General features: G+C 37.3%; 3 protein-coding genes and 1 pseudogene across 3 annotated transcripts; 2 read left to right on the forward strand and 2 right to left on the reverse strand.

Moving 5' to 3' along the window:
* Window positions 1–266: 266 nt before the first annotated feature.
* Window positions 267–2,555, forward strand: LOC126802869 (transcription factor bHLH57-like). Its single transcript, XM_050530576.1, has 4 exons — window positions 267–562; window positions 909–1,580; window positions 1,660–2,127; window positions 2,377–2,555. Exons 1-4 carry the CDS (start codon window positions 530–532, stop codon window positions 2,458–2,460), a joined length of 1,257 nt encoding a protein of 418 aa, XP_050386533.1. The 5' UTR covers window positions 267–529; the 3' UTR covers window positions 2,461–2,555.
* Window positions 2,556–9,184: 6,629 nt separating this feature from the next.
* On the forward strand, window positions 9,185–10,666 carry LOC126803894 (protein CURVATURE THYLAKOID 1B, chloroplastic). The gene is made up of 6 exons (XM_050531617.1): window positions 9,185–9,558; window positions 9,805–9,908; window positions 10,012–10,098; window positions 10,210–10,272; window positions 10,389–10,426; window positions 10,520–10,666. The coding sequence occupies exons 1-6, from the start codon at window positions 9,393–9,395 to the stop codon at window positions 10,575–10,577; spliced, it is 516 nt and encodes a 171-aa protein (XP_050387574.1). The 5' UTR covers window positions 9,185–9,392; the 3' UTR covers window positions 10,578–10,666.
* LOC126803893 (caffeic acid 3-O-methyltransferase-like) lies at window positions 10,661–12,681 on the reverse strand. Its single transcript, XM_050531616.1, has 4 exons — window positions 12,107–12,681; window positions 11,646–11,956; window positions 11,453–11,517; window positions 10,661–11,328 (listed from the first exon to the last, which is right to left on the reverse strand). Exons 1-4 carry the CDS (start codon window positions 12,517–12,519, stop codon window positions 11,032–11,034), a joined length of 1,086 nt encoding a protein of 361 aa, XP_050387573.1. The 5' UTR covers window positions 12,520–12,681; the 3' UTR covers window positions 10,661–11,031.
* Window positions 12,682–14,872: 2,191 nt separating this feature from the next.
* Window positions 14,873–17,266, reverse strand: LOC126803681 (caffeic acid 3-O-methyltransferase 1-like; annotated as a pseudogene).
* Window positions 17,267–26,320: the final 9,054 nt, after the last annotated feature.

Raw genomic sequence — 26,320 nt, forward strand, 5'->3', positions numbered from 1 at the left:
TCTCTTCTGCCAAGTCTTCACCTCACCAACTCTCTCTCTCTCTCTCTCTCTCTCTCTCTCTCTCATGTATATCTACCATAGTACCATATCATATCCTCACTCTCAATCAACTCAAGAGTGTGTCCATTCCCACCCTTCATTTCTTTACCTCATCTTAGTATTTCCCATTTTCAGATTTTGGGATTTCACCCTTCTTTTTCACCTCTCTCTCTCTCTCTCTCTCTTTCTCTCTCTCTCTCAGGCCCCTCCATCTCAACCACCGAACTTCTTCTCTCTTGTACTCCCCTCTCTGTTCACTCTAGAGTTCTTCTCGAGCAAACTGCAGCAACAGCACCCCGGCCAAGCATTTAATATTGTTCCATTTTCAGATTATTCACTCCCCATCGACCAGAACACAGAGGAATGTGAGAAGATTTCACATTAATTGCATTTGTATCTCACTATGGAATGTTGGTAGAGAGAGAGATAGAGAGAGAAAGGTGGCCATTTTATTTTAGGACTTCTTCACCAACCTCCTTGCTGCTCAGTAATGGAGAGGCTCCAAGGACCCATAAATCCCTGTGTATGTTTTATGCTAATGGTTTCCTAATTTGTGCATGCCCTTTATTTTTCTCTTCTCCTATGGTCAAAGATTCAAGAAATCGACTGCATTTCCTTCAAAGATGCTTTCTTTCTTTCTTTTCCATTCATTGCAATGCCAGTCTTTACCAGAAAATCTGATGCACTCTTTCTTTTTCATTCTATGCTCATTCCAAGTTTATTCTATATTCAAAGTTGAGAACTTGAGACAGAACCACCCTCCCCACCCAATCCATGTCAGTTTTTAACTAAAATTGTCTTGTGTTGTGTGCTTTCTTTTCTTTCTTTTTTGGCATTTTTAATGGGGTTTTCTGGTATGCCATTTTCAGTTCTTTGGGGACCATTTGGATTTGCAAAGCTTCGAGCACGAATTCACCACCACAAATGGCTTGAGATTTGAGGAAGAAGAAGAAGCACAATACCTTTCAGGGTTGGAAGATAGAATACCATTTCTTCAGATGCTACAAAGCATTGATTTCCCTCCTTGTGATTTCACTCAAAAAGAGACGAGCTTTCAATCACTGTTAAGACTACAGCACCTCAAGACCAATGCAGCATGGCCTGAAATGGAAAATACCCAAAGTGCCCAAATTCAGACACTTGAGGCACTAGAGAGCTGTGTAACTCATGACAGTCAACAACAGTTGTATCATTCACCAGCTAAATCTGAAGGACAAGAGCCTCACCATAACAACCCACTTTCAGCTTCTGGTACTCTTGAGGGTGGTGGCGGTGTGAGCTCAGATTGCAACCAAGAAATGCAACAACTCAACTCAGCAAAAATGGGTCCTAACCAGAGCCAGACCCAGTTTACCAAATCGGGTTCTTCTCCGGCCACCCGAGAGAGACGAAAGCGCAAGAGAACAAGACCAACCAAGAACAAAGAGGAGGTAGAGAGCCAGAGAATGACCCACATTGCTGTTGAGCGCAACCGCAGACGCCAAATGAATGACCATCTCAATGTTCTCAAATCCCTCATGCCCCCTTCCTACATTCAAAGGGTAATAATTTACTGCAGTAACCAAATTTAAATTGGTTTAAATTAGTGTCATTACTGAAAATGCTTTCTTAATCTCAAAGGGTGACCAAGCTTCTATAGTTGGGGGAGCAATAGACTTTGTGAAGGAATTAGAGCAACACCTACAGTCCCTTGAAGCACACAAGAGAATGAGAAGAGCTGAAGGCTTCACCACCAACAATGTTGACCCTAACATTAACAACTCCATGTCGTCATCTTCACCATCTTCATCATCAGCCATGACAATGCCTTCAAATGGAATGTTCATGTCTCTCTCCCAGTGCAGAATCGGTTCTACTGAGGAAGGTAACACTTATGGGGACGATGGATTCACCGCACAAAACAAGTCTGAGGCTGCAGAAGTAGATGTTACAGTGATCCAAACCCATGTGAACTTGAAGGTCCAGTGTTATAAGAGGCCTGGCCAGTTAGTGAGAGCGCTTGTTGCCTTTGAAGACATCAGGCTAACAGTTTTACACCTCAACATTACTTCTTCAGAAGACAAGGTTCTCTACTCTTTCAATCTCAAGGTATGACACCAAATTCTTAAATCATATTGTTTTTTCAACATTCTGTCTACTCCCCTTGTCTTTTTCTAGTCAAACCATTCTGACTTGGAACTCAAGCAACCCCTAGAGCTAGGTACCAGGCTAGCATGTAGCCTAAGCTATCTAGGATTCCATGCTAGTCCTTGATGAAGTTTCTTTTTCATTTGTTGTTGGAAAATGTGTGACTTGTGAAGCTGTGGGTATAAATCTAATGTGAACTTGGTATTGCAGATTGAGGAGGGTTGTAAGTTAGGATCAGCAGATGACATTGCTAGAGCAGTACATCAAATATTCAGCTTCATCAATTGCAGCTGATTAACTGGTTCAGGACTCAGAGGCTCTCCAGAAGAAGCAGCTAACTTTCTTTTCTTAGCTAGATAGAGTAGAGAAAAAAAAAGGGAAAAAAAATGTAAGGTGGTGAGTTGCATCTTTCACTCTTTTGGGGATGGGAGATTGTGTCTCTCTCAGTATGAATGTGTATTGTGTGAGTTGTTTATTAATCCCAGCTCAAATGTAAGTTACTTTGTGATTGCTTTATTTTTCTTTTTGGAGGAAAATGGGGACTTAGGGGCCTACCTATCATCACCATGGTTATGAATAGTTGTGAAGTTTTTAGGGTTCATCTGCTGCGCATGTGTATAGATTTGATGTCATAACATGCATATAGGGTGTGCGATAATTTTCCAAGTTTTGAGGGCTTTCTTTCATTTTGTTGTTGATTCTCATCATTACATCTTTCAAAGGATGCTTCTCTTTACACAATTGACTTTTGGGGGAATCCATATGAATTACAGACCATGGGGATGGAAGGTGCTTCATCATCATGCTTTATGCAAGCTTTTTCCTGCCTCTTTGGGTTAGTTCTTCATCCTCTCCATGGGCACTAATCAAACTTTACTGTCAATTTGGGGATGAAGATTAACATTTAACCCAGGTTCTTTTACTGTTCTGCGATCCAACTTAAGGGCTAGTGGTTAGTTAAATAAGCAAGAGGATAGGAGACGAGAGAGGGGCTAGGGCTACAGAGAGCTTGATATGTGAACTAAATTGGCATTATGTGCGGCAAACTTTGGCTCACTCCCATGTGCTCCATTCTGGAAGCTTGTGAACGAAAATTCTCAGTTCCTTTCATCTCCATAGAAGCTCATGCACACTGTTATTTGTTTTTTATTGTTGCTCAGAAGAAGTGGTACCACCCCCACATGTATTGCACCTGATGCTAGCTGGTGGACTAATATGCTGATAAAGTATATCGAATTCCACCTCATTATTTATCAAACTCATTTTCTGCACCCCAAACAATTTAATTTCATTAACTTGAAAATACCAGCAGTAAAGAATTGAACTTTGAAGATGAAACTGAAGCCAGTAGCACTGTAACAATGACAGAGGCACAGCCAGGTTACGATTGCAGAAAACCCATATAAGGTTAGACACGCATGCATGTCACCCGCTTCCACCCAACTCAGTGCCTTAAAATGGTGTCTATAATTTGTTATAATACATTATACACTACTGTTGTAACGTATCATGACATGATGAAATGAGATACAGGCATGGAGTTGAACTCTGAAAGACATGGGGGCAAAGTCAAATGGGGTGATGAGGTAGAGAAACATATATACACATAGCTCCACTTTAATAATGAAGATAGCTGCCTGAAAATGTGGCCTGAGAAATTGGCATAAGGATCGATGATGAAGACTGAAGAAAGAGGGAGGCAGGAACACATATCCCCATGTGTAAAAGAGCCTCAGTCGTCCTATTCATTTTGGGTCTGCGTAGTTCTTTTCGTTTTCCACAGCTTTTCTTCAAGGTCAGTCCCAATCTACATCATCTAGCTATGTGCTCCATGACATGTTATTGCCTTCCTTGATCTGAAAAAAATAATGCATCAGAAAACTCATCATTCAGCCCTTTCTGTTGCTTTGCTACTTAGCTCGATCACCACCCCCATATCATCCCTTTTGTTTTTACTCTTAAGCCAATGTCTTCAATCATCTCCTCAAATTCAGTTGGTAATGTGGCTTGAGTAGCATGATTAACCCCCCTCAAATTGTGCTAAATGAAAGGACAAAAATTCACGTTTCATAATCCTTAGTTTGTTAATATAAGATTGTGGTAAGTTAATATCAAGCTTTAGTTGAAAGAATTAAATACAGCTTCAGTTTTCATTAGTCCGACTCGATAAAAAGAGACAGAACCGAACATTAACGAGAAATGATCATGAACAGTATAAAGTTAGAAGGGGTGTTACACCTAGTGGTTGACTGGTATCAAAATGGTAATTCATGCTGGTAAAAAAAATAGTGCAAAGTTGTAAGAATTAGAAAGCTAATTCCATAATTCAATCTGAAAGGGATTTATCGAAGCGGGTTTTGCTGGCCTCGGATACATTGAAGTTGTAATGGACCAAAAAGGAACATTTGTCTGAGACTATATGGGAGTAAGTGACTGTTTTATTTGGAAAAGAGAGCCTCCGTTCTATATTGCAGTATAGTCACTATTCTGTAATGCATATATTTGGAGGGAGAAGCAGAACTATAATACAAATCTCGCATTTCCAGAACTATACTTGACCATTAGCTTAGGCATATTTGATTTGATTACACTATTACACTAATGTTTAGGAGACTTTGCGAGTCTCAATGTGGTTGGTACTATTAACAAAGTAAAACGCCGTCAGCAGTTTTGGTATGTCTAGCTTTGAACATTGCATGGCAATTGCCAAAGTGTTTGATATGTTGGATCACTTTGGTACTTAGCACTCCCTTTCTTTGTTTAACATTTTGGGGTTCGATCTTTTCCAATATAAATCCAATGCTATATCCATATGACCACGTTCGCCATGCTTGATGGGACAATTCATTCCAACTTCTTTATTTCGGTGTGATGGAATTTTTTTTTTTTGAGAATAAGTATGATAGAATTTGGACATCCTTTTATTGTTTGAAGTGTAGTTTTTTACAAAAATTTTGGACAAGGATCATCCCAATTTCTCCAAATATCTATTATTTATTACAAGAGGTGAATTATTAGGCTACCGTTTTGGACACAATTTCGTTTTATAGAGTATCGAAATCCAGAATTGCATTGGCATCATAAATTATTTACAGTACGGTGTCACAGTATCCTTCATTAGTCCACACTTAATGAGTTCATCTAAAATTTCCAACCTCTAAATGTAGTTTATGTACACATGTAAATTGCTTACTTCGCAAAATGTTTTAAAGCAATTTTCAATACATGTTTCATCTATATATCCTGATAGATTAAACTGAGCATTGCATCAAACTATAAGATGATGTAGTTCAGTACAACATGGGTGGCTGTCAATTTCCGGTGATAGAATAGCGTTAGATGTAGCATACTTAACCAATTATTTAGTTTAGTGCTGTGAATTTTTCTGCATGAGAAGGAAACATGCATTTGATAGAAAAATATACATGATCGAACTAGTTAAAAAAACTCAACCAACCATTAGTTCACCACCATAGCCACCCCAAGAGAGAATCTTTGAGATTCAGCCTAGGTTAATTTGTGACAGTTGCGTGTTACGCTGAGGTGACTTGCATGCACTTCATAGCATATATACAAGTATTGAAGATCGAGAGATGCTTCAAGAATCTATATCATTGCTGAGATTTTTGTTCTCATTCATCGGAGCCAAAAAAAAAACTTCAACCTACTCTTTCGTGATACTACCAAAATTAGTACAATTTCTGTTGGAGATGAGAGATTACACATCTAAGAAGTGACAAAGAAAATAAAGCTTATAAGTGAGTGGATAATAACCAATTGTACCGAGGCCTTTTGTGATTAAAACCCAACACATGTGCGGTGGCTACGTTGGGACAATACCTGTGCTCTGATACCATGTTAAACAGCGACAAGCGTGGCCCGTGGACCAACTGTACCGATATTGTCCCAACTTAGCCACCTCAAAGGTGTTGGGTTTTAATCACAAAAGGCATCGGTACAATTGATTATTATCCACTCACTTATAAACTTTATTTTCTTTATCACTTCTTAGATGTGGGATCTCTCATCTCTAACAATTTCCAAAGAAGAAAATACCAGGGTTCTTCAGAGCGGGGAGCTAGTTAGTCTTCTCTACACTTCAAATTCCAAAGAGAACCTACCTAGCTAGCATCGTGTGCCTGCATGCTTTACCCTCTGAAATGAAAAAATATATACAGAGAAATAAAAGTCCTAATCCCAATTTTGTTTTAAATTTAATCTTTTTAGCAGAAGAAGCAAGAAGAAATACTCATCAATGATAAATCTAAACCAAGCAAAACCGTACCAAAAACTCGTTTTAGTTTCTCTTTGCTTGTGTTGAGTGACTTAAGTCTGAACATGGATTAGCTAGGTTCTGTAACTTTCGGCCATATAAGGCTGACATGCATGGTCTTTTATAATAAAATCCATCATGTTAATTCTATATTGTTCTTGGTACAAGTAATGAAAATATTTATGATTTTATAATCAGGGTACGTAAGAGATTGATTCCCTCAGCGACATCGTAGTAGGGCATCAAAATCCTAACAGTGTCTTGCCAGAAATCTCCTCGAAGACTCTGTAGTCTGTACGTGCTTTCTGCGGGCCACTACCCTCCACCCTATCTCCGCCGTACAGTCGATCAGATCAGAAGAGAGGCTTCCATTTAATCATATCACCCACGCTGCTTTGACTGGTGGTCACACTCATCGTCGTCACTCATCAGAATTTAAGGCCGATCGATGACGATGGCCTGGTCTGAGTCTGAGACGTTAGCCTTTGCTTCCTCTGAAGTCAAACGCCACAGAGGAAAAACAGTGTCAAATTGATCAAGGGGAGGAGCCGGAGGGCTTTGTCCGGTCAATCACGCATTGACAGACTCGGATCACACGCGCACAGATCAGCATTTCCCTTCTGGACTTTGCACGGTTGCATGACGAAGTACAGAGAGAGAGAGAGAGAGAGAGAGAGAGAGGCCTATATGAAAATGAACGAATTCGAATGAATAAATATCTGTGTTGTTAATGGTTTTAGCTTTCGGCTTCTGAGTTGTCCCGTACGTACTCATGGCTTTTTTGGTGTCGTTCTCCTTGAAACCGTGCATGGTCTCCTTCATTTTACTTTTCTTATTTCAACCTCCTCCTTTTGGGTTCATTTTGATCACAGATTGCGTTCGTGTAGTTTGACTGGACCAGATTTGTTATGTTGGGTTCTATGATTCAATTTTTAACAATAATATTGTCCGTGTAAGTTGTAAACGTTCGCAACTAGGTCCTTTGCATTGTTATATATTGCAATCAAGTCGTTACCAACAACTCTGTCAATGAGCTTGAACGAACTCAACGAAGAGCGAAGAAAAACCGAATGAGCCGTTACACACTAATTCATTAGATTTGAGTCTCATATAGGAAATAAGTAATTTAATTAATATGTACTAGCATTCAAGTGATTCGATCAACTGCACATACACACGATGTGTGTAGGATTGTTTTTTTTTTTTTTGTAAAGAATGAAAGTAGTGGGGATAGATAAGTTATTGCAGATAACTTCTTCTACTCACTGTCTTTTTTTCTTTTCTTTTTTGTAATTTATGTATGTCATTTTGTAATTACTATTATATCCTTCATATATTAAATTATGATTTAAATTATTATATAGTCTGAGATCATTAACGTATTTTCACATACGTTTTGGTTGACAAAGTCTGTTTGCTTTATTAATAATATAGATAATGTGATTGCGGTATGATACAATATCCATATGAAAAGAAAAAAGACTAATCATGTGTGCAAGGGAAGTCTAGCTAGAAAGTTTACGTGAGTATAGTAATGAAGTGTTAAGTACCCGAGTTTACATGAGGTTAGACAGCTAGTGTCCGGGCACTTTGAAGCAAGGAAGAGTGGGTGAAGGAATCATGTATATACATGGGGACTCATATGAGTCATATCGATCTCCATCTCATCAACCTCATAGTTCTGAGCAGTAGAGATGGGGCGAGATACCAGCAAAAGTTCAAGAAACGTGAAGCTCTTCTTCGAGTCTATTTACCAAACAGGTGGTGGCCGTAATGCATGAAAGCCATGTTATATTTGGAATGAAGTTGGCTAAGAAGACAAGCACGAGTCACAGTGCGGTGGGGACTGGGGACTGGGGGAAGGGAAGAAAAGCCCTTTTCCTAGGCTTGTGCTTCTTCCTCCATCCCTTTCTAACCAGCATAATTGTTCACCTCGAACTTATCTCCCCCTCAATTATTTTCACCTTTTCCCCCTTTGTGTTTTTACCTTTAAACCGCAGGATCAACGAGGCATGCAAACCTGGACCATAGAGTACACACTAGCTACTGTTCGAATGATCGATGATGTATATATATAGGGTAGAAACTAGAAACATGGGTTGCAGTCACAACCTATAAGGCTATAAATAGAACGCCCAGAAGGTAAAAAGATGGTTCGTCAACAAGTGTTTGTTTAGGAATCTAATGTAAAGTCGGGAAGAAAATTACCAGGATGGTTAATTTTGAAGAAACTTTTCAATGAAGGCCCAACCAAAGAAAAAAGTGCTCTATGGGCTCATGGCTAACAGCCCACAATTTCCTAATATCTGTATGTTCGTCGCGAGGCACAAATGAACAGTAACATTGATCTGCAGATGCTACATTGTCATGAACTTACAATTTCATTTTCATTGCAATTTAATTTTTACTAAATGCAACTCTTTATCGGTATGCCTAAGGTTCAACATACAAATTGATCTTAGGTACCAAGTTCTTCTCATATTGGGTGATCTTGAACATCCTATCAGTAATTCAACAAGAAGATATTATACATTCTTGAGTCCTCTCCATATATAAAGCAAGCATGATGGAGACGTTTGAGATATTTTGCTCATATTTTCACTCAGGTAAGTTTAAATAATATTTGGCCCTATAGAATTGAAGATAATACAAGTGAAGGCTTTTTTGTCACAATAGAGTTCCAACCTGCTGGACCCTTTCTATTTAAATCTTCACACCACAAAATGCCTATCCTATCCAAATGAAAGTGCAATGAGTGATTCTCCACCTTGAAAACTTGAGAGAACACCATCTCCCACAGTCCATTCCAAACTACCAAACCTTCCAAAATAAACAAACCCAGAAATAAATTGGTACTCATTATCATATTGTATCAACTAGCAAGTTACTCTATCCTGCTGGCCTCAGAATCTCTCATAGGACCTAAATAATCTGTAAAGGATTCAGTAAAGCCATGGCCTCTGCCTCCTCCACACTTACCATCTCCTCCTCCTCCACCCCTTTTGACACCAAGGCTCCTCGCCACTCCGCGGCACCATCACCACAATGTGTGACACTCCCCACACTTCCTCCTCCACCGGTGCAGTCTCAAAACCGCCCAGGGAAGACCACTGCCTATTGTGAGTATTTCATACGACTAATCTTATACTTTGTACTATGATCATATTATAACTACCTGCCAAGTAATATTTTTCTTGCATAGATTATTAGATATAGGGACTCATCACACATGAGTAATGTTCTCTTATTAGATATCTGATAAGTTTTGTTATGATGACATGAATCGTCTACACGTTCGACTCTTCGAGCATGCCTAGATATTGTGAGTAATGATGTACCACTATATTGATTGTTTTCACTTTTAGGCCGTAAGATTGCTCGCAATGTCATGGCCATGGCCACTGGGGAAGCACCTGCAGAAGTTGCAACAACTGAACTTCCGGATGTTCTTAAGACAGTTCAAGAAGCTGTAAGCCTTTGAACTCATTTTAGCAACTACTAGTCCAATCTTTATTTGTATGAAGAAATTTAGGAAGATTGTATAACAAGAATAATTCCTTTTTTTTTTCTAGTGGGAGAAAGTTGAGGACAAGTATGCAGTGTCTTCACTTGCAGTAGCTGGTGTTGTTGCACTATGGGGCTCTACCGGGTTGATTTCGGTGTGTATCCTGTAGTCAGTTTAGATGATTGGCATTTTGAATTCTTCATGGTTGATATGTTCTTAAATCCATTGGATTAATTTCTTGCTCGATTCCCGGTATTTGTAACAGGCAATTGATAGGCTTCCCTTGATTCCTGGTGCCCTTGAGCTTGTTGGCATTGGCTATACTGGAGTAAGTGGCTTTCTTTTTTGTTAGATGAATAGAGTAATGTACAAGAACATCAGTGTGTTTTTGTATCAACCACTTCATAGAATGCAACTTCTTATTTCTTACTACTGTCTTTGCAGTGGTTTGCATACAAGAACCTGGTGTTCAAACCAGACAGGTAAATATCTAGTTGCTACCTTCACCGGAGTGTAATTACAAGTTCAATTTCTTAAGCGGTGATTAATTTCTCCGAATTGTTCTGATATCTCAGGGAAGCTTTGACACAGAAGGTAAAAGACACATACAAAGAGATAATTGGAAGCAGCTAGAACAAAGCCAGAAAAGTAAAGCTGCCGAGATGATTTGGAAATATGTACTTGTGGCCGGTTTTTGAAGTTTAATTCTTGCAGCATCGTTCATGAAGATTTGAACATCCTTCATTTTCTTTGCATAAACTTGTCCTAACCACGGTGAAATCAATGTCGTGTACTTTGTCTGCAAGATACATGTAACTAGTACTATATTGGAACATCCTTCATTTCTGATCTGTTACTTTAGAATGGAAAAGATAAAAGAAAACTAAGTAAAATAATTTGCAGGTTATGTGCAGTTCTGATCAGTTAATGACTTCATATTTTCTTTCATCATGCATATTTGAGCCCCGTCGTAACGCAGAGAAGCAATTGCAAACAATATAATGAACTCCCTAAAAATCAGAATCTTAGATGAGGCATCGAGGCTTGAGTATCTTTGTTATTGATAGGAACTTCTACGGTTGCCTATCTACTTAAGGAACTCCATAACCCAAAAGTTACAGACAAAACATTCATATCTGATGCCGCGAAACCCAGCAGCAGTTGCCAAGGCTATGAATTCCTGTTCGCTCCGCTCTTTCCCTCCCGGGTTCTGTGTCATCATAAGAACATCCATTTGGGAGGTGCTCTTCACAGCAGTGCTGGTCACAGGCACAACTGGAAGAAGTGCTTCAACAACAATTACTTTTCCATTGTCTGGTATGGCATTGTAACAGTTTTTCAGAAGCTTCAAGCAGTGGTCATCACTCCAGTCATGAAGTATCCACTACAATGTAGCAAAACATGCAACATCAAACAGCCTATTCTTAATTAACAAAACATATTCTAAATAGAAAAACTCACACAAGTTCACAAACTGAAACATAATGCTTGAGAAACTGAAAAATCACCTTCATGAAAATGGCATCCCCACATGGAACACTTGCAAACATGTCTCCTCCAACATGTTCCACTCCTGCAAAGAAATTTAACCCCCGAATCAAAAAAATATAGGTGATGAATGCGGACAGGCAGTTTCGAACATGTTATGACAATAAGATCAAACCACAAAAATTCCTGAAAATCAATACTTAAAAGTCATACCAGTGTAAGAAGGGGCATCTTTGATGACATGAGGCAGATCAAAGTTGATGCCCTTGATATGAGGGTATCTAGAAGTGATTATGCTAAGAGTCACTCCGAGGCCACCCCCAACATCAACAAGTTGCTTAAGGTGCTCAAAACCCGTGTAGAGATCAAGAATGTTCTTGATAACAATAGTGGTATGGTTGAACATTGCTGAGTTGAACACTTGGTTAAACCTGGGGTCCGAATCTGGATACTCAAAGGCATGTCTGCCATGGATCCTGTTGAATGGGATTCCTCCTTCCACAACAGCACCTTTCAATTGGAACCTAAATTTCAATGTGTACCAAATTGGAGTTAGGTTCTGACTGGTGGAAATGCTAATTGAAGTAATATATATCCACATCTATAGTCTATTGTCTGCACTAATTAAACTCAAAAATTTGAAGAAGGAGATTAACAAGGAAAGACGTACATACCAGCTATCCAGGAAGACCTTATCTTGAATCAAAGCCATCATGGCGCCTAGAGAAACACCATCTTCTTTACTCTTCACAAAGTACTTGGACACAGGAGCAAGACTATAAACCCTCTGAAAATTAGGGCCATCACCACTATCATCATCATTAGCATCAATAACAGTGCAACTGAGCACAGAGTGGCTTGCCAATAGTCTGAGGATCCGATCCAACATCATGGGCGCCTCAGGGTTCATGGTGTCTATCTGAGCTGCAATCTCCCGTGAGGATAGACCTCGACCGGCACCAGCATTAGCTATGATGTCGAAAACTCCAAGCTCAACTGCTGATTGCATGGACATGGACAGAACAGTAGAAGTCACCAGCTGCATTGCATAGCAGAAGCTTTCTTCTTCTTCTTTTGTGGACGCCATTACAGGTTCAGAATTTTCTGAATTCTGAACTCAAACGAAACCAGTTTATTTATAGGGTACAAAACTATGCAAGGCAACAAGGCATTTCATATGTGTCTGATTTTCATATAATATGAGAAGTGGTAGGTGGTAAATGATTATTCTTGTTAGGTAGTGAATTATTGAGGTGATGAAGGCAGAGGTAGTGTAGTGGAAGATCCATATGTCGATCACAATTCATCATCAAAGATATGTTTCTTATCATATTTATGTGCTTTACACATGGACACTATTTTTTGTTATTTTTAAAAGGCAAAGAAATGAGGTAGTCAAGAATCAGAATATATGCACAGGTTGTAACCAAAAAAAAAAAGAATATATGCACAGGTGCATGGCTTAATATAAAAACCAATGTATTTTCACCTTAAGTTTCATCACTTTCATGTTTCATATAAAAAAAAACCTTAAGTTTCATGTGGTTCAATAGACAATGAGTACAGTATATACTGTTTGAATGATCTGACAGAAACTGATCATATCATTTATATGTAAGAGACTAATAGAGTATCAGATGAATGCTACTCTATCTTTCAGGAAACTTCCAGAGGGTGGATAAAGATGTAAGCATCAAACAAGTGAAACAACTAAAGAAAACTTGGATTAATATAGCTAAAGACGTATAATTTGATCAGTACGTACCGAGTCTAACTGCAACTCTTTATGTAAGATCTTACGGTGTCTAGCAAATGTCGCCATGCCACTCTAAGATAACTGAACTCTCAGTTCTCATATCTGATGCCTGTAAATCTAGCATCAGTAGTAAGTTTATTAGTCTGTAACTACGTTCGTAACATATATGAATTTGTTATGCAAGCAATTGATATATTAACATAGAGGTAGTTAAGATTATACAAATTACCTGAGCTGTAGTGCAGGAAAGTCACCAGCACCCCTGCACCCTGACTCCATGCTTCCTCCCCTTCCCTCCAGCAATTTGAGTCACTGATCATGATTAAGCACATCAAGATGGAATTTGGTCTTCACAGCAGTGATAGCTGGCTATAGTTTCTGGCACAACTGGAAGAAGAGGCAAAATTGAGTTTGGAGTTTTACATCCAAGACCAACTTGTAAGTTGTAACTATCTTCTCCAATCATGAACTTGTCACTAGGTCCTTCATTCCTTCAATAAACATGAACGGCTAATAACCCTTGCTGTCATTTTGAAACTGAGACATCAGTGAACCTCGTATCAGTTAACCTCTGTAATTTGCTGTCTTTGCATCTACAAAGTGATTCAAATTATAACCGAACCACTACAAAAGAAAATGGTGATTGAAATTATAACCATTGTTGCCATTTATAATTTGAAATATCAGCATGAAATAATTTGAAGGAACATTCCGTGCCTGAATTTCGATCTTCGAGACATCTTACCGAGCATCCCTAAGAAAAATATCAGAAAGAACAATGAACTTCTATTAACATGTATGGAAAAAGCAATAGAATATTGTGAAGTGAGAATGGTATGTAGCAGCCTCTATTCGGATGCTGCTACTCCCTCAACCCCTCACTACAGAGCATGAGCAATACAAAGTTAAAAGATTATGATTGATCAATTGAGAAGATTAAACTAAGTTGGGGTTGTGCTTTGATCGATTGGCTGCCGGCAAGGTCGGCTGTTCTATGTAGGGAAGGCAAGTACGTGAACTCTACCCGGGTTCGGTTTAGGTTTGGAATCGGGCCAAGAGGCCTGGATTCGGGCTTAAGGGTAAATTGATATTTAGAATTTTAGATTACGTTTCTATATATACAGAAAATCTCAGTTGCGGACGTTCAGACGGTTTTTCCGTCCGAATTTCTGCTGTTTCTCTTCGATCTGACGCTGCCGATGCCTTTTTTCTTGCCGGAGTGACACCACGCCTTTTTAGACGCTGCTCTGATGAAGAAGAAGGCGAAAGAGATCGGAATCTGAGATCCACCATGATCGGTGGTGAAGTTCTGAGTGAGGTTGCTGCAAGACCTCCGATCTCGATCTCTTTCACCTTATTCTTCATCGGAGTAGTGTCTAGGAATGTGTGGTGTCTCTCCGGCGAGAAGAAACGACGTCGCCGGCGTCAGATCATAGAGAAACAGCGGAAATCCGAACGAAAAAACCGAGAAACGCTATATATATATATAGCAAAGAAAATATCCTCAAACAAAGCTTCATTCATGAATTTTCTTGTTTTTTTTTTAATATCCATAATTGAGATGAAATGAATGCAGTTGGAAAGTTTTCATTTTTCCGTACAATTATTCAAGTAATCAACAGATATATAAAAGCATGCGCCATCTCTACTTAATGAACTCCATAATGAAGAAAACTGCACACAGTCATTTGATGTCATTAAATCCAGCAGCAGTTGCCAAGCCCATGAATTCTTGTTGGGTTCTTTCCTTCCCTCCTCTGGGGTCATAGCCATCATAATTACATCAAATTCTGAAGTGGTCTTCTCAGCAGGGCTAGTGTTTGGCTCAACTGAAACAAGTGCTTCGACTACAATGACTTTACCTTTATGTGGAATTGCAGTGTAACAATTTTTCAGTAACTTTATGCACTGATCATCCTTCCAGTCATGAAGTATATGCTGCGATATATACATGTTAAAAATATTAAAACAAGCAGCTATTCTAGTTCATATTAAACCAAAAATATAACTATATATTAATATATACATATACGGTAAATGAACATATATGTGTAGCAGTGTAGTTGAGAATCAAAAATGTAGGTATACCTTCAGGAAAATGGCTTCCCCACTTGGAATACTAGAAAACATGTCTCCTCCTACATGATCTACACCTGCAGATAAGTTTCATTTTGTCATTTGTGTATGTATTTAGCATTCAGTATTAATGATCAACAAATACAAATTAATACATGCAGTTTCTTAGATTGAATTAGTTAAAGTGGGTTTTTTTTAATAACTAGTTCGAGACCTTAATTACCATACCTGGATACTGGGGAGCATCTTTTATAACATGGGGTAGGTCGTAGTTGATTCCCTTAATATGAGGATATCTGGAAGTGATGAGACCGAGAGTCACCCCTAGACCTCCCCCAACATCAACAAGTCGGGTAAGGTGCTCAAACCCCTTGTAGCTATCAAGAATTCTACTCATAACCAAGTGGTAAATGTGACCATTCCCGCATTGAAATCTTGATTAAACCTGGGGTTTGCATCTCCAAACTCAAAGAAGTGTTTGCTATGGGCTCTAACATACGGATTCCCTCCTTCAACAACTGCATCTTTCACTAGCGACCTATATATATATATATATTTGAATGTGTAAATATATAGTCCCGTCATATATCGATCGATATTAATCAATCACCAATAGCTTAGATTATCAATGTACTAGAGAATGGATACAAACCACTGTTCATGACGGAATCATGACGCTTAAAGAAATCTTCATTATTCACAAAGTGCGGGTGTGGCTGTAAAGCCTTTGGCCGTTGATGACAGAGCAACTGATCACGGAGTGAGTGGTGACTGGTGAGGAGCTTCAGGATGCTGTCCAACATGGCCGGCGCCTCAGGGTTCTTGGTGCCAATCTCGGCTGCAATGTCTAATGCACAGAGTTTGGTACCCACTCCCGCTTTGGAGGGAAAAAATTTGCGTATAAACTAGCATGTACGCGTGCGTCTAAACTATTATTTATTTGCACACTTTGAGAATATAAATACATGATTTTAACCGTTCAAAAGTTTAGTTTATTACTAAAGATCATTTCTGTAAAAGATCAACATAAACAAAAATCGTCTTCATAGTCGATTGCATCAAACAAATTGACGGTTGATCATGAGACTACTAACTTTCACCATAACCGTTCATTTGTTTGATCTAATCGACAAAACAAACGATTTTTGTTTATGTTGATCTTTTACAGAAATTATCTTTAGTAATAAACTAAACTTTTGAACGGTTAAAATCATGTATTTATATTCTCAAAGTGTGCAAATAAATGAGAGTTTGTACGCACACGTACATACTAGTTTGTACGCACACGTACATACTAGTTTGTACGCACACGTACATACTAGTTTGTACGCAAGTTTTTATAGGACGATGAAGAAGCTCGCCACCGGAAAGAATGGAAACTCAATTATGAGGCGTTTGGACGAAGAAATTATAAAATCTAAAATAGGAGTTTATAAATGATGATATCTTAAAATCCATCAATCTGAAATTCGTTAATTGTGAATTCTAATGTTCCATATTTATGTGGAATTTAAAGTTTGTGATAGATTAAGAAAGTTTGAAATAAATTAAAGATGAGAAATATAAGAAGAGTTTTTTTTATATATAAAAAAAAGATAATTGAATATTGGAAATGAATTTGCAAATGACACCTATTTTGTGGGGAATTCAAGTGGGGTATTTAACAAAGAGTTAATTTTGCCATCGGTACCCAAATTATTGTGGCAAGGTCAATGTAGTACCCCAACTCTGAGTTGTACCAATGTAGTACCCAAACTTGTAATTCGCTATCAACGAAGGGTCCGAGCCCAATTTCCGTTACGGCTTAGTTATCTCGGTCACGTGTCCCGCACGTGACCACAAAAAAAAATTTCAACATCGGTACTCAAACTTTTGTGGCAAGATCAATGTAATACCCCAACTTTGAGTTGTACTAATATAGTACCCAAACTCGTTTTTCTCTATCAACGAGGGGTCTGAAGCCAATTTCTATCATAACTCCATCTTCTGGGTCACGTGTCATAACTTCTTGTATTTTCTCCTTTTCTTCTCATTCTCCTTCACTCTCAGTCATTCCACACTATATTTCTGAGCTCAGATTTCGAGGCAAAGCAACACTATGGGTTGTGTTTCTTCCAAACTCTCCAATCACGATGACGACCTCTCCCAGCTCGGCAGCTCCGCCTTGAGCCACAACATCATCTCCCTCACATCCTCCACCTATGACCTTCTCTCCCTCCTACCTACGACATTCGAGGCATGTAAAGCGGTGCAGACAGCTGTCGAGAATCTCAAAGTGAAGGTCTGTGATCATGACGTGTCATTGGATCGGGGGTTCCAAGGAGAGGTGAATGAGCTCGAAGATGGTGTTGGTACTGAAGGAGGAGGCGGTGGGGATGAGAGGAGGTGGAGCTCTTCGATGCCACATTGTGGTGGTGAGGAGTCCGGAGCATAATGAGAATGAGTTGGTGTTTTGCCCAATTTATAAGTTCTTTCTTAATTTTAGATATTTATTCTAAGAGTTTCTTATTTAGGACTTTAGAACCCACATAGAGTTATTTAGGTAAATACCCTTTTTATTTTGATTCATAAGACGAAACTGTGACGTAAATTGGCCTCAGACTCCTCATTGATAGCGAAAAACGAGTTTGGGTACTACATTGGTACAACTCAGAGTTTAGGTATTACATTGACCTTGCCACAAGAGTTTGGGTACCGCTGTTGAATTTTTTGTGTGGTCACGTGCAGGACACGTGACCGAGATAACGGAGCCGTAACGGAAATTGGGCTCAGACCCTTCGTTGATAGCGAATTACAAGTTTGGGTACTACATTGACCTTGCCACAATAATTTGGGTACCGATGATGAACTTTTTTCTTTAACAAATGAATTCTTTCTTTTTATTTTTCACATAAAATCTAGAATTTCAAATTTATAGTTGTTAAACGATGGAATGGTCTTTTGGAATTAAAAAATATTCACGTTTCATTAGAATCCATTTTTCTTTCCCTCATCCAAACACACCAATAGGTTTTTTTTTGTTGCAAGAGATTTAACCAACAAAGATTAATTCCGCCAAGAAAGATGTTATTTCAAATCTTCCTTAATTATATTAATCATCATACATTCATACCTAACAAACGAAAATGCTACGTCTTGAATGTAAAAGCTATTTGTATTGACACAAATTAAGTGTCTAGTTCTGCCCAATACCATTTGGTCTATCTCCCAATGTTAAGTGGAAGATCGTGAGTTCGACTTACAACCGATTTATTGTAGTATTTTAGTTATTTACCCAATACAAAAGTGTCTAGTTCTCATTATTTGAAGAACAAATATTTGGTAGGTCAACCAAGTAAGGAATACTTATACAACATTTAGATCTATTGGAGTTTAGAGATTTTTAACTGACTTTCTATAATTTTTTAATTATGGAGAAGCAAAATTTAAAATCTCTATAATTTTTCAACATCAACATAACAAAAGTTTCTTCAGGTTACTCTCTATTGGGTTTCATACTCGTTGATGTTCATGATAATTTACTCTTTATTCCTTCTGTTAGATTCCAATCGTCTATCGATGAGCCAATAGAGTGACTCACCAATTAGCACAAGATGTTTCATGTTCTTTTGATGTAGGATTTGGTTATGTACCTCCTTCACATGTGATGGCGTTGATAAACTATGATTATAATGACGTTTAGCCAATGAAATTATTCATTCTCCTTAAGAAAAATTTCTCTAGATTGCAGATATATACATTTATTATTGCACTAAATATTATACAATTAAAGTAAATTTATTACTATTTTCTAAATTCATAGCTAATTTCATAATTTTCTGCATTAATTACTATCTTTTGCATTTAATTTTGGGTTGTGCTATTTTACACACCCTAAATTGCTATTCACACACCCACTCCATGATGAGAGTCAATCATAAAAAATTTGTAAATTCAATTAAATTCTAGTGATAGAATAATGAAAGGAGTGTGTGAATAGCACAACCTTTAATTTTTCTATTATAGTCTAATAGATTTTGAGAATTTGTGGTTATTGTGTGTTGGAATCATGAAAATTTATTAGTTATATTATCTCTATAATTTTACAGATTACTGTAAATTTAGATAATTAACTATTCTTTTTCATCTATTTATTTATTTTAGAGAATAAAATACATAAGTTATTGGAGTGGAAAAAACTTAATATTCTTTAAAAATTCTTTTTTTCTCTAAAATACATAATCATGTTTTCAATCAACTTATATCGACCTTTGGTTGAAAATCATGGGGTGTCATGGCACCTCCGCCATTAAACATAGCTACGCCCTGGATGCCACATATGAGCATGAGGTAATGCGATGAAGGGTGTCATACAAGGCTAGAATTTCTAAAAAGAGAACATAACATTGAGGAGCTTCACCATCAGAGTTTGTCGAAAAAAATTAGGGATCGAGATGGAAAGAAATAAATTCAAAGTAGCATTTATCATTATTATTTTATTAAATACCAGACTAGAAAGACTTCTCATTGCGACACTTGTAACTGTGGTTCACACACCTTCACTCAGAGTGTTAGCCTACCGCTCCCCTTATTTGATCAATTGAACTGCATAAACTCAATAACACGAATAAAACATGAAGCATATATATGATGTCGCTAAACCCAGCAGCAATTGCCAAGTCCATAAATTCGCGTTGAGTTCCTTCCTTCCCTCCTGAGATTGTCATCATAAGAACATCAAAATATGAGGTGATTCTCCCAATGCAGCTGGTATTTGGTTCAATAGAATCAAGTACTTCCAAAACAATTACTTTTCCATTGTCTTGAATTGCAGTATAGCAAATTTTTAGCAACTTAATGCACTGCTCATCCAGGGGCGGAACCACATGTAAGGCTAGTAGGGCTATAGCCCTACCGAAAAACACCTGGAAATATTACTTAGTATATATGTCATATGTTCAAATGTTTCAGTTAGTCGAGTTGGTTAACTGTCAATTTTAAATTCAGTCATACCAAGTGTTACTGGGTTTGATTCTCACCCTCCTTATTCTGCCTTTTTCTTTTATATTTTTTTCTTCTTTCTCTTCCTTCCCAGTTTCCAGTTTTTTCCACTTTTTGTATACTATAGAGTTTTATTCTATGTTGCATGGAACAGACACGGATACGGCGACACGACACGGTGCGACACGGCAACACGGCAAATCTCAAAAACTTATCATCCGACACGGCTCCGATACGGCAAAATAATAAATATATATATTTAATACTTAAAATAAATTAATAATATCATTTTTAAGTTGTAAAATTCATCCACTACACAATAATTTTAAGAAAAAATATTAAATAATCAAGTAACAAATGTGCATTTAGCCAATAAAACATAGTCTCGTTTCAAGACCTCAAATAGAAAAGTGCATATAGCCAATAAAACACAAAAATGCATATAGCCTATTAATATCCAACAACTTGAGATAGTCATTAACCCCTATATACACATAATCCTCTCACCAATTACAAAAATCCAAATAGAGCTGTTAATAGGTAGAGGCGTCGTTGTGAGCCCCTAGACTATTTTTCAATTTTCCAACAAATAGAATCCGTTAACCAATATTTTTCCGAATTGTCAAATTTATAGTTTAATATTTTTGTAATAAATTACATATCACCACGAGCGCGAGAATATTTGCGGAATAATTTTCTGACACTCAGTTTATTTTTTTACGAACTTTAGAAGTTTTTGTATTTTGGAAATGTTTAAAAATACTTCTTTGAAATTTTTATTTCCATTTTTAAATCTCATCCGTTCATTTCCTTCATCTTATCTCAGCCATTAGATCAACTTATAAAGACCCAAAAACCCTACACCTAGCCCACACACCATCACCTATCCTCTCCTCTTCTCTCTCCCTCGGCATTCTCTTTCTCTCTCCTCTGTTATAACTTACAAAACAGAGTAACACAGTGCCACCTTCTCCAGGTCGCCCCGCCGCCGTCTGGCGACACCTCGCCACGAAACCACCACCACAGCGACCGCCTCTCTCCCCTCTCTCTAAGCATACTCGCAGAAGCGACGTTCAGCTCGATTCCGGAAAGTCCAAGTTTGAGGCAGTGGGGACCCATCACCGATTTCCCGAGCTCCGGCAACTTTGTGGAGCTTCTCTTGCGTTGTGGCCGGCTAGAAGAAGAACCAGGAGCCTCGGCGTGGCAGCAGAACTGTTGACGCATGAGATCGGATATCGGAGGACCTGTTGTGGCTTGTAGTCAACGTGTCGAAAAGTCAAATTTTTTGATACGCCACATGGCGTGTCCGATACGAGAAAAAGGCGTATCGTATCGTATCGGCGTGTCGGACACGCCGAGACTCCACTCTTTGCCGTGTCCGTGCAACATAGGTTTTATTGTTTTTTGCATTCCTTTTTTTTTCTTCCACTTCCTTCACAGTTCTTTTTCCTTTTAAATTTTTTTCTCTATCCTTAATTCCTTATACTCTACAACTTTGTCTACTATTTTAGATAGAAACTCTATATTGCTTTTTCATTCCTTTTTTTCTTCTTCTTCCTCTTCCTTCCCAGTTCTTTTACCTTTTCAAAAAAATTCCTCTATCCTTATACTTCACAACTTTGTCTACTATTTTCTATCTCTAAACTCTATATTAATTTATTTCTATTATCTCCCCATTTTTTTCTCATTATCTTTCTTTAGTTACAACATATTATTTACATATTCTTCAAGTATTTAGTTTTCTATTAAAAAAAATCTGGACTAAAACTAGCCCTACCCACTTTTCAATCCTGGTTCCGCCCCTATGCTCTCATCCATCAAGCCATGAACTATACCCTGCAAAAATACTCAAAAATTTTCAATAAGCTACATCTACTAACCGTCTGTCATTTGAGAAATTAGGAAAGACTCATATTTTACAGATGAAGCGTTTGCTCAAATGGCAGGACTTTTGGTAGACTATTCATGGTCATCGAGATTTAAAGGTGGAATGAGACTTGAAGATTTTGATAAATATCATTAATATTAAGAATTAATTTCAGTTTACCCCATAATTTTACCCTCAAAATTAATTTACTTATTAAACTTTTATTTTAATCAGTTCACCCCCTTTATATTTTCAAATGACATCAAAGAATGACAAAATTAATATTTTTATTTAGATTATATCGATAATTATGTTACGAGACCTAATTTTAAAGCTTCGTTGTTGTAAAATTGTTATAAATTTTATTTTGGTCTTGCATATATGATTTGAAGCATTCTATTGATAACTTTTGATCGGATTTCTTAGTTAGAAAAACTGAATTTTGTTATTCTTTGATATTATTTGAAAGTATATGGGTAAACTGATTAAAATAAAAATTTAAATTGGTGAACTGATTTTAGGTATAAAATTTAGAAAGATAAACTGAAATTAATTATAATATTAATGTTATCAAGAGTACGTCCCTAGAAAATCAGAGCTCTTGTTCAAAATCAACATACTGGCAATAAAGTTTAATTCGATTGAGTTTCGGCATGTTTGGAGAGAGGCTAACTTCACAGCAGATGTCGTCGCCGATTTTGGTCATCAAGTTGAAATTTGAGCTGGTCCACGGATTTCCCTCAGACTGTAACTAATTAAGGCTATTAACTTTCATATTTCAGGTGTAGGATGTTGTAGAGGTGATAGTTTGTCTTAACTTTTGTTATTTAAAAAAAAAATCATTTGTCATTTGGGTCTGCTATTATTCATGTTCATATATATCAAACCATACATAAACATAATTAAATGTGTATTATGTCATAATGGTGCGGTCAATAATGTTAGTCTACCTTCATAAAAATGGCATCTCCACTCGGAACATTGGATAACATGTCTCCTCCTACATGTTCTACACCTGCATGTGTAAATATAAGATGAATTTTATTATTTTGTGGATGCAGTCAGCATTATGATTAATTAATCTATTATTTATATAAATTGTGGTTCTTAAATATATAACATTAGAAAGTGCGGGCATTTTTGTATATAATCTGAGACCATACCAGGATACTGGGGAGCATCTTGTATAACATGGGTCGTAGTTGATACCCGTGATATGAGGATATCTAGAAGTGATGAGACTAAGAGCCAACCCTAAACCTCCCCCAACATCGACAACTTGGGTAAGGTGCTCAAAACCCTTGTAGCTATCAAGAATTCTACTCATAACCAAGTGGTAAATGTGACCATTCCCGCATTGAAATCTTGATTAAACCTGGGGTTTGCATCTCCAAACTCAAAGAGGTCTTTCCCATGGACCCTCTCAAACGGAATTCCTCTGTCAACTATTGAACCTTTCACTTGTGACCTATATGTATATATTTATTTAAAGGTGTACATAGGATATAAATCAGTTATTTATGAATAGATATGCGCCTATTTGATATTAGTAAAAGGACAAACGTTTGTTTAGTCCATATACTTTTAGTTAGTTATCTATTCAGTCCTTAAAATTTCATTTTCATTTGAATAGTCCTTGAACTTACAATTTTAATATGAAAAGTCCATTCATTCAATTAGTAGTTAAAGTTTCTCAAAAACTAAAATGTGTAATTACTGAAATATTCTTATATTTAAAGTTTATATTTATATTCAACAATACATATTTTTTTCATTGTTTTCCCTTTATTTTTAAGATATGTGAATGTTTTTATTGAACCAAGTAATTTTTCCATATTTCTTTATATATGTACAATATAAATGTAACAAAAAGCGAAAGCCATAATTATTCTATAATTAATTAAAGAAAATAAAAAAAATACTAATCTAGGAGTATTTTGGTAATTACAACTTTTTTTTAATTGCCACCTCATTACTTTAATTGAAAAATCGACATAATGGACTTTTCAGATTAGAAGTTGTAATTTTGAGAACTATTTAGATGAAAATAAAACTTTAAGGATTGAATAGATGATCAACAAAAAGTACAAAGACTAAACAAATATTAGCCCTTAGTAAAAGCTTAGATTGTGAAAATACTGGGGACTGGATACAAACCAACTGTTCATGAAGACATTGCCTTGATATAATGAAGTCAAGGCGCTTAAAGAAGCACCATCCAAGGTTTCAATTACATTTTGATTTGGTATAAATGGAGGCAAAAGAGATGGATCGATAACAGATTGTTTCCAATAATTTGATATGTCATTGACGAACCCAGAAAACCTGCCAATATGATTTCCTTATAACCAGTAAATTAAAGATCCATATATTACTTTAAATCACGGATGCAAAAGATTACTAAAAAAACATGTAACCCAACTTGATCTAATCTAAACCCGGTATCAGATCCCCGCAGTCGTTCGCTCTCATTTGATTAGATTTGTTGTTTATGTGAGCTGATGAGGGCACCAAATGAAGGTAAATGTTGAAGTCGACCAAGCCTGGCGGAGGAATGCAAAAGAAAATATGGTGAAGAAATATGGAATCAAAGGAACTAACATGAACAAGAACTTGAGAGCTACAAATTTTCATTGACTGAAACATATAAACATCTATCTACACTAGAGCTGATTAAGCCACACACATATATTAGCAGATGATCTCTGTGATGATTATCAGGCATGTTACTGCATGTTCTCCTCCAAGTTGTGCTGCATGTTCTCCTCCAAGCTGGCTGCATGTTCTCCCCACACGTTCTCCTCCAATACTCCCCCTCAAGTTGGATCGAGTGAGTCTCTTGATCCAAACTTGGCAAACAGACGATTAAATTGGGCTGCAGACAGAATTTTTGTGAAAATATCTGCCAATTGATCACAAGATCGAATGTACGTAGTTTGAAACACCTTGGACTGCACTTGATGTCGAATAAAATGACAATCCACCTCTATGTGATTGGTACGTTCATGGAACACTGGATTTGCAGCAATGTGCATAGCTGCTTGGTTATCACAATGTAATGTAATAGCAGAAGAACAAACAATCCTCAAATCTTGAAGTAAGATTTTCAACTAAATCAGCTCACATGTTGCAGATGCCATGACCCTATATTCAACTTCAGCACTTGATCTTGCAACCACAGACTGTTTTTTACTCTTCCAAGTCACTAAGTTCCCACCAACAAAAGTGCAATAACCAGTTGTAGACTTGCGATCCAATGTATTTCCAGCCCAATCAGAATCTGAATAACCCTCAAGAGTGAAATCACCATTTTTTACATATAAATTCCTTTAGTGACAGTTCCTTTCAAATATCTCAAAATTCGTTTAACAAGCTGCAAGTGAGTGGATGTGGGAGCATGCATGAACTGGCTGACCAAACTAACAGAATAAGAAATGTTATGACGAGTAATGGCAAGATAAATAAGTTTCCTAGCAAGTCTTTGATATACATAAATGTCAATTAAAGCTTCTCCTGGATCATCAAGTTTCAAGTTGCTAGGAAGTGGAGACTGAGCAATGCTAATGTCCTGCATATTAGCTTCTTCCAAAAGATCCACAACATACTTTCTTGGGTTTAGAAACAGTCTAGAAGATGAATGATCTATCTCTATTCCAAGAACGTATCTTGGAGAACCAAGATCTTTAATGGAAAATGTGGAATGCAAAGTTGATTTAAGAGATACAATCTCATTCTAACTGTCTCCAGTAATGATCAAATCATCAACATACACCAAAACAATCAACCTACCAGCACTTCTATTTCTTATGAACATAGATGAGTCAGCATGGCTTCTCTTAAAACCAAACTTGAGAAGAACAAAACTAAGCTTGGAATATCAAGCTCTTAGGGATTGTTTCAAGCCATAAATAGCATTATGCAATTTGCAGACAATACCAGGTTCATTCTCTTTATCATGTCCTGGTGGTAATCTCATGTAAACATCCTCCTCCAAATCTCCATGTAAAAAAGCATTTTTGACATCCATTTGATGAAGAGACCAACCACTATTGATAGCTACAGAAAGTAAGACTCCTACAGTATTCATCTTTGCCACAGGTGCAAAAGTCTCCTTGTAATCCGCTCCAAATGTTTGAGTGAATCCACGTGCCACCAATCTGGCCTTGTAGCGTTCAATAGTGTCATCTGAGTGAAACTTAATTTTGTATA

This window comes from Argentina anserina, chromosome 7, assembly GCF_933775445.1.
Source record: "Argentina anserina chromosome 7, drPotAnse1.1, whole genome shotgun sequence".
In the NCBI taxonomy this organism is placed as follows: domain Eukaryota; kingdom Viridiplantae; phylum Streptophyta; class Magnoliopsida; order Rosales; family Rosaceae; genus Argentina; species Argentina anserina.